Raw genomic sequence first — 9,312 nt, 5'->3', positions numbered from 1 at the left:
TAACACGTACTTTAATTAATTAAAATATATTAAAAACTATAAAATCAAGAAAGAGAGTCATTAAATAGGATGCACAACTTACTAAAATTTTTATATTTTCCAAGAAATTTTAACCATCTAAAATGTTTGTATTAAGAAGAATTTATTAAAGAATGTGTTGTTAATATTTATCTTTGAGTTTTAATCATTGTAAATACTTTGTTACATAAAATATGATTAAACTTATGTTAAGATTCTTATCCAGCCTAACCTTATGGAATTCATTGACGGGGCAGATTAATTATTGTCAAACTATAGCACTATTTCTATGGTCTCATGTGATTCATTTATTAATTTGTCTTTATGATACCTTTGAGAAAGACTGTTGTGCCCTTAAGTGGACCACGTACGCCCTACGCTGAAGGGAAAAACTTCCTTAATGTGAAATTGTGGAAACTGAGGGGCTGGGATTTACCAAACCCTTTTTAGCAATAAAAACTAAAATAAATGGAAAAAAATTGTAACATGAAAGAGAAGCTAGGCTTGACCATTGATTATTTTTAGTTATATATAAAGCCATTCATCAGTTGTCATTATGTAAATGTCAGCACGTTTTTTTAAGGTGCATATCATTAAGGTTCCAAAGAGAAATAGCATAAGGGAGAGAACAAGAACACACAAACAATTCCGGGGGATAAAAACTCGGAATTTTGTTCACTTGGCCTTTCATCTCCCATTGTAATTTTGAAGGTTCGTCCATGTCTCTCGAAATTCGTTTCATTACAACATTTCTTCCACATGGATTAATGGTGGTAGTTTAGTTTTACAATTTCAACACAGCATTATCTGAGTTCATCATGGCATTTTTTTTTAAAATTTTTCATATGGGGTCTTGTTGTTTATGAAATGAAGTTGATACATGTTTTTGCAGGTTCATATTATTAAGAGATGAAGGTGAAGGTGTTGGGTAGGAGGAGCAAACTTGTTTTCTTCCTTTGGTGGCTTGGAATGACTCTTCAGCTTTGTTTCTGGCTCGGTGCTTGTTCTGAGTTGAGAACATTTAGGTTCCCTCTCTTCATTTTCTTCTCATTTTCTTGCATAGCAATTCTGCATTTTATCTGCTTTCATCTTTACGTGTTTAGAGAGAACAAAAGGAAAGCAATGAGAGAAAGGAGTTTTAAAAAAGGAAAACATTCTTCAGTTTTTTTTTCTTTTCATATATATATATATTCAGAAACATTCTTAATTAAACTCTTTTGTGAACATTCTAAAGTTTGATGTTGGTTTTATGTTTTCCATGAAAAGTAATTAATAAAAAAATGGTAACGGCTAACGATATTTTTAACCTCATATTTTTACAACTATTTTTTTTTCTTTTTCTTTACATCACTCACTTTATCTCATCCGTTTTATTGTTTTAAAAATAACGTTACCTATTAAAAACAAAGGAGGAGAGAGAGGAAGGAATAAACAGAAAGAGTCACGGTTTCTTTGTCTCTTGTGTTCCGTTTCTTATCATATGATACTTTTTAGAATTCCATGTCCTTCCTTTTTGTTATCTTATGTTAATTTTTTGTTATTTTCATGTTAACCTGAAATGGGTGCATTACTTTATAGTTTATGGTAATGAAAAGACATTTTCACAAGTTAGCCACAGTGGTAATGCAAGGAATCGATTCTTGCATTCACATGTCTCCTGAATAGTCTTAACCTGCACGATAGATAAATTGTAATTTATTCAATCACAACAGTAAAAAGAAGGAAAGAAAAGATAATTTGTAATTTATGAAGCTAATGGTTTCTATAGATGCTTGTGAATTTGGTTTTACATAATTTTAATTTTATAAATATATTTCGATGTTATTTAAAAATAATTTTGGTAGAAATTAAATTTAAAATAACTTTTGTGGTGTATCTGTTTTATGAGGTATATTATTAGAAAAATTAAAAAACTATAATTACTTCTACACTAAAATTTACCATTAAAAATTGTAAAGATAAAGATAGACAGATAATATTTTCAATCATATCTCTAAAAATTAAGAAAATATATTATTTATAATTCAATAATCACAAAGAAGACCTTATAAGTGTGATCATATAATATTTTAAAAAAATTAAAATAATAAAATATATAATATTCTAATATCATTCTATTAATCTACTTGATTTAATTTCCTGTTTTAGAATTTTGTATGGCCATCATATCATATTTCTTATAAGACAAAATATTTAGAATTTGATGTTTAAGTAATAAAATTATTGTCTTGAAAACATTGTAAAACAATAAAACTTTATTTGTATGTGATCAATGAAAGTAAAGATTAAAAAAATATGTATATTACACATATAATAAAAATTAATGTTATTTTCATATTTTTTCACCACTTCATTTTTTATAGAGAAATATCTCTCCATAATTAATAATATATTTCTTCATATAAATAAAATGATAAAAAAAGATAAATACAAAAATAATGTTATTCAAACTGGTGTATAGTTTTTTCTGTACATATAACATTACACTTTAAAAAAAAATATATATATATATATATATATATATATATATATATATATATATGTATATATATATAAGGTATATCTGCTGGCCTTCAACCATGTGTTTGGAAGCCTCACTTCTCTCCTAAAAATGCACCAACACATAATAATATAAGTTTGACTTATTTCTCAATTTAAGGTCTTTAATTAGCACTTTCTGTCACGTACTCTGCATCAATAATAATGATTTACTACATTAGTAACGAAATATTTGGTCTTCTGTTCAAAGCATATCAATAAATATTAAAGAATGTAACAAATTTATGATGCATATCTTATGCAAATCACTTGTTACACATGTACAACAAGGTCCTATCATAGTTTTTTATATTCCCAAAAGGGCCTGAGTAAATTATTTTTCCAAATTCAACCATGAAAATTTTCAATCGCTATAGGGGGTGTCTCCTTCCACTTTTGTATGTGTCTCTCATTGTTAGTTTCTCCCCTATTTCACAAAATTGACATTTTGAAGTGTTATATGCAAATGATGCAATCCCCATGACTGAAAAGGAAATGAATTTTGACCAGAATCGAAACATGTATCCAACCACACAAATCAATTGTCTCTGTTTGTTATTCAAATTCGCTGTCACCGTATTCTTTCTCCTTTAATATTGCCCTGTTGCAAACGCAAGCTTAGTCCATAACAATGATTTCACTCTATTATATTAACTTAATTGTTTTTTTTTCATGCATGTCTTTCATCTGCAGAAGAGTTTTAAGGGAAACCAACAAAAACAATTCTCAAAATTCTGTGGTCATGATGAAAACAAGGAACCCTCAAGAGGTGATACCAGATAGCCTTTGGAATAGTCAATTACTTAAAAAAAATATATAAAATAAAATAGAATCATGGGTTATATTGTCTCTTTTGTTTCGAACGTGTTACATTGTTTTTGACCCCAACAATTGTCTTGGACTTTGTTTTTTTTTTTTTTTTCTTTCCAGTTGGTGGTTGACAATGGAATTCTTTCCCTCACTTTTTCAACACCTGAGGGTTTCCTCATTGGAATGTCATATAACGGAATTGAAAATATATTTGACGAGGAAAATGAAGATCAAGATAGAGGGTATGTACCTAATTCATACGAAAATTCAAATTGGGTTTATTTAAATAATATAATTTTCCATAAGTCTTGATTTACTACTTTAATTGACCGAATATACACGTGTTCATATTTGTAGGTACCTTGACGTTGTTTGGAACACACCAGGAAAGCCTAGCAATTTTCAGAGGTATATTTTTTTTATCTTTAATTTCGATTATATTAAACTATTGGTTGATATATTGGCAAACTTAATGAATGACCCACTAGTGACAAATAAAGTAATGCACGATTCTGCACTGTAAGTGATTCACGAGACTAATTTATAATTGGTACCATGGTGCAGAATCCACGGGACAAATTTTTCGGTTATAGCAGCTGAAGAGGATATGGTGGAGCTTTCATTCTCAAGAACATGGACATCTTCCATGAATGGCTCAAGTGTACCCATAAACATTGACATGAGGTGGATTATAATTCTTAGTTTCTGGTACCATTTGAGAACATATAGTTAAGGAACTATATATATATATAAGCTAATTAACGTTACATGAAACAAATTCATATATGCAGATACATTTTGCGAGGTGGTGATTCAGGGTTTTATACATATGCAATATTTGATCGCCCTGAAGGATTTCCCTCGGTGGAGATTGACCAAATTAGGATTGTTTATAAACTCAACAAAGACAGGTAATAAATACCCTAAATAAATAAATGAATTAGTACTTTTGAATTGTAGTAAAGCCTAGTACTTAAAGAAAAAATAGAACTTATAAAAAGAAAGTCTTTAATTAGAATCTATTCATAGTAACTTTATTAATTTTATAATTAATTTATAACGTTATTTGGGTCAGTTAAATTTTAGTTTCACCTAGTTCTTAAATCTTTTAATCTATTTCACTTTAATAATCCTCGAGCGATTTACTATGATATAGATTAACACAGGTGTAAAATTTTTATATTTTCAATTGCTCCAGGACTTTTAAAACAATTATTAAACATTTTACCATGTTGACAGTATAAAAAATATTTATCTTAAAAGTAGAGAAAATTAGTAATTTTTGGAAACTATGTGATTTTCTAATGGAAAAATGAAATTGCAGGTTCAACTATATGGCTATATCAGATGAAAGGCAAAGAAGAATGCCAACAATGAGAGATAGAGAAACAGGGCAAGTCCTTGCATACCCTGAAGCAGTTCTATTAACAAGACCAACCAACCCAGAATTCAGAGGAGAGGTAGAGGCACCTCTTTTATGTGTGTTTGTCTTGTTTTTGGTTGGTGACGTGACATGGTGTGTTTGGTTCGAATTCCAAAATGCCCGTGAATGAATGAAATGATTGTGTTTATTATGTTGTGCTCAGGTGGATGACAAATACCAGTACTCTTGTGAGAACATGGTCAACTCTGTTCATGGATGGATCAGTGTTCATTCTGATGCACCCATGGGCTTCTGGATGATAACACCGAGTAATGAATTTCGCAATGCTGGGCCCATCAAACAGGACCTTACTTCCCATGTTGGCCCCATCACCCTCTCGGTATGTCCCACATCGTTTATCTTAATCACTCCCAACCAAACATAACACCAACCGCGATTCCTGTCATCCAGACCTACGCTGTTGTTTGTATTTGGACGGTTCAAGTTTTCTTTATTGTATTTAAAGATTATTTTTAAGGTAGATATATATACTAACTAAGTTAAGAGTATTTTAAGAAAATTAGTATTATAACATATTAATATACTTCTTAAAAATAAATAAATATATTAGTAACTATGAGTTGTACTTGAACTGAGTCAAAACTCATCCAATTATTTTAGGTTTTTTTATAATATTTTTGGTCAAACTCAACCTATTCATGTAAAAGTTTAGTAACATATTTTAATTTTCTAATTAAACCCAACCTAATCCAACTTGTATACACATAATTATATATTTTAAAATAAAAAAAAATACAAATTATCTAACCTAAGCTCAAACTACCACCTTAGCTCTAATATAATTTATTTTTCATAAGTTGTAGCAGTAAAAAAAATTTAACTTAGAGACTGTATTTTATTGTTTGTTTTTGTGAGTTTAACAACAACTTGAAGTGTTTTCTTTAGTAAGATTCAGCATCGGTTTAGCTTTGATTTTTTTAAAATAAATTATACTAAGACAACTCAACTCCTAGAATGTTACTCGGATTGTGTGACTAATTTAGACAAACTCAACCCAAATTGGTCGGTAAATACCCCTATTAACAACCATGATTCTAATATATACCCATCGTGTTTTTAATAACCATAGACAATTTGATATAGATAACATAAATATAGAAGTTCATATATATATATATATATATATATATATATATATCATTTCACTTCTAATATGTATATTTTAATGTTGTTTAGATGTTTGTGAGCACTCACTATGCTGGGAAGGAGGTAACCATGCAATTTCAAGAAGGGGAGACATATACAAAGGTATTTGGCCCTGTATTTGTCTACGTTAACTCTGCTTCAAGCGAGGATGATACACTATCCCTCTGGTCAGATGCTGTTCAGCAGGTAACAATTACCCCCCTAAAAGCACCTAATTGTGCTTCTTTCTTCTTCTTTTTATTTTTTTTTTTTATTTTTTATCCAAGATTACTAAACTTCTATGTTGTGGCACATAATTTGATTCTGCTCTGTAACCAATCAGCAATCCAAGGAAGTCAAAAGTTGGCCATACGATTTTCCTCATTCACCAGATTTCTTTCTTCCCAATCGTAGGGGAGTAGTTTTTGGAATATTACTAGTCCAAGATTGGTAAATGTCAATGTCTTGTAACCACGTTTTCTTTCTGTAATTTCATACTATCGACATAAATTAAAAAAAAAAAGGCTAAAATTCCTTTAATTTCCTTGCTTCACCAGGAACTTCAGAGAAGGTAAACTTCTATATGCTAACAATGCTTATGTGGGCCTAGCTTTGCCTGGAGATGGAGGATCATGGCAGATAGAAAGCAAGGTATATTTGGAATTGGAGCCAGTGAAGCTTATTTTATTTAGTTTGTTTAATTATTGGATAGTGATGCAATTAAAAAGGACTTTTTTTTTTAATTTTTTTATCTCATTCACAGGGCTATCAATTCTGGACTCAAGCTGATTCAAAGGGTTTCTTCATGATAAATAATATTGTGCCTGGTGACTATAATTTGTATGCATGGGTCCCTGGCTTCATTGGTGATTACAGATATAATGCTACAATCACCATCACACCAGGTAAAATTTCTTCCCCAATTCTCTTGTGTGTTCAGGCCAAGGCAAAATTAGTTATGACTTGCCCAATTGAACAATTAATTGTTTGAAACTCTAGGAGGAGTCATCAAATTGGATTCACTTGTGTATGTTCCTCCAAGAAATGGACCAACCATGTGGGAAATTGGGGTTCCAGATCGCACTGCTGCAGAATTCTATGTACCAGACCCTTACCCTACGCTCATGAACAAATTATACAACGAACAGCGCAGAGACAAGTAAATCCAAAACTCGTTACATTATTTATTAATTTACAAGTGCTGCTTTCTATTTGCCTTTATTTTTTTTTTCACTTTTATTAATGTTATGTATCTCTCTACTTTGGACAGGTTTAGGCAATACGGGTTGTGGGAACGTTACACTGATTTATATCCAAATGATGATCTTGTTTACACTGTTGGAGTTAGCAAGTATAATAAAGATTGGTTTTTTGCTCATGTTACAAGGTAATTAAATTTTTGAGAAATGTCAATAATACTCTCTGTTATTGCTCAATATTTGTTAATAATCACATTCTTGTAAATCTCGTTTCTTATTTAACGAGTCGCATACATTAATTTCAACTTGTAACAGAAAATGTGTTAGGACTTAGGAGTGTAGTGTGTCACCTCTAAAATTTTAGGATAACTAATTAACCTTTGTTAAGTTTTGTTGGGTTTTGACTCTGAATTGCACTGTATGCAGAAGCACAGGAAATAAGACATACCAACCAACAACATGGCAGATTATATTTGAACATAAAAATCAAATAATAAGAGGAAACTACACATTGCAACTGGCCTTGGCATGCACTGCTGATGCTGACCTGCAGGTACATGGTTTGAAATTTTACATAATTAAAAGCACATCTTCTACGACCAATCGACCATAGGTTAATTATTTTTAATTACACTTGTTAATTATATCTGCTATGATCATATCAGGTTCGGTTCAATGACCCTAGTGCTAATCCACCAGACTTTGCAACGGGTAAAATGGGAGGAGATAATGCCATAGCAAGGCATGGCTTGCATGGATTGTATAGGCTATTCAGCATTAACGTACCAAGTGATCGCATTGTGAAAGGAACCAACACCATCTATCTGAAGCAGTCAAGAGCCATGAATCCTTTTCAAGGAGTTATGTATGATTATATCCGTTTAGAACGTCCTCCATTGACACTCATGTGAGTGTGTCCAAGTGCAACTTCTAGTTGATACAGTAAATAGCCCTGTAAATACTTTAGGCATTTCGTCTTAGAGTTAGTGGGAAGGCATGATTAGCTAGAAAAGAATAACTGATATAGAGGGTAAATTATTCATTTCAATTTACAACTACCTTATATGTGTTCACATTTGTAGCAACCAATAATTAGATTTTGTTCTTTTATTTTATATTCAACGACTATAGTGTTAAGAAATCAACTTATGATTTCATATAAATAACACAAAAAAGTCGCCACTGTCATACTTCTAGTGGCCTGCAACTGATCATTTTTATTTTTTCAAATATTGCTACATTGCCTAATTTTATTTTTTTTACAAAAGTTTTTATTAGAGTAATGTAAGATTTTATGTAAAGTTAGAGGTAACCACTAACCCCTTTGAAAATAATGTTGTATTACCTAATATTCAACTTAATTAAAATTAAATGTGACAAAGTAGATCAATATACCTAAAGCGGAGCGGAACGGATTGATTTACTAATCGGACGGGACGGGTTAACCCACACAAAAAAAGGGTTGAAAATACAGCTAACCCCACTTAATAATTGGTTGGTGAGTCAATCCCCTTTAGTGAGTTAAAAGGATAAAAATGATAAGTTGAAAAGTTAACTCGCCTTCAACCCACTTAATTTTTTAAAAAAAAATTTCAGTTGAAATATTTCAATATATATTATTACTTTAATTTATATTTTATTATTATTTGTAAAATTGATTAGAGGTGTTATATTTTTCATGAAAAGGAATAAAGTAATATACATTTCAATTAAAAAAGAAAAAGAAATTATACATGAAAATGTACTAGTAAAAAACGTGATTAAAACAATATACTTCTATTTCATATAAAATGAGAATAATTACCTAAAAAAAGAAGATAAACTATTAAATAAAAATATTAATTCAACATAAATCTATTACAATTTATCTTTTAAAAACATTAAAAAAATGTGAGTTGGGGGTTAACTCACCAAGTTGATAGGTTGAACTATTGATTAATAAGGATCATTAAGCATAAGTCATAACAAAAGGTTTTTTTTTTTTTAAAAAAAAGATGGATATGCTAATAGAAACAAATATTCTCAATTACCCGAGACATAAGAGCATCAACAACGCTAATATCATAACGACATATGATATTAACCCGTCATTTTTTCTCTCATTAGAATCGGCTTACGTATTGTCAATGATATCTTATATAATTTATGCTTTGTATTTTATATAAGGTAAAATATGTT

At 30.2% G+C, this 9,312-nt stretch overlaps 1 protein-coding gene across 2 annotated transcripts; it reads left to right on the top strand.

Annotated features, from left to right (window-relative positions):
* Positions 1-544: 544 nt before the first annotated feature.
* Positions 545-8,382, top strand: LOC109818646 (uncharacterized). Of its 2 annotated transcripts, none has more exons than XM_083074990.1 (17): positions 545-729; positions 911-1,028; positions 3,250-3,325; positions 3,487-3,608; positions 3,724-3,774; positions 3,931-4,050; positions 4,158-4,277; positions 4,691-4,826; positions 4,953-5,129; positions 5,987-6,142; positions 6,279-6,385; positions 6,493-6,586; positions 6,699-6,840; positions 6,935-7,094; positions 7,206-7,322; positions 7,561-7,687; positions 7,800-8,382. In XM_083074990.1, the coding sequence occupies exons 2-17, from the start codon at positions 928-930 to the stop codon at positions 8,043-8,045; spliced, it is 2,052 nt and encodes a 683-aa protein (XP_082931116.1). In that variant the 5' UTR covers positions 545-729; positions 911-927; the 3' UTR covers positions 8,046-8,382. The 2 variants fall into 2 exon arrangements, with proteins under 2 accessions (XP_082931116.1, XP_082931115.1); XM_083074989.1 differs by having other exon boundaries at positions 546-729; positions 911-1,043.
* Positions 8,383-9,312: the final 930 nt, after the last annotated feature.

The sequence above is a fragment of the Cajanus cajan genome, chromosome 5, assembly GCF_000230855.2.
Source record: "Cajanus cajan strain Asha chromosome 5, NIPB_CcT2T_4, whole genome shotgun sequence".
Lineage (NCBI taxonomy): Eukaryota > Viridiplantae > Streptophyta > Magnoliopsida > Fabales > Fabaceae > Cajanus > Cajanus cajan.
Note: the sequence above shows the minus strand (reverse complement) of the source record. Positions and strands in the feature narration are given on the sequence as shown.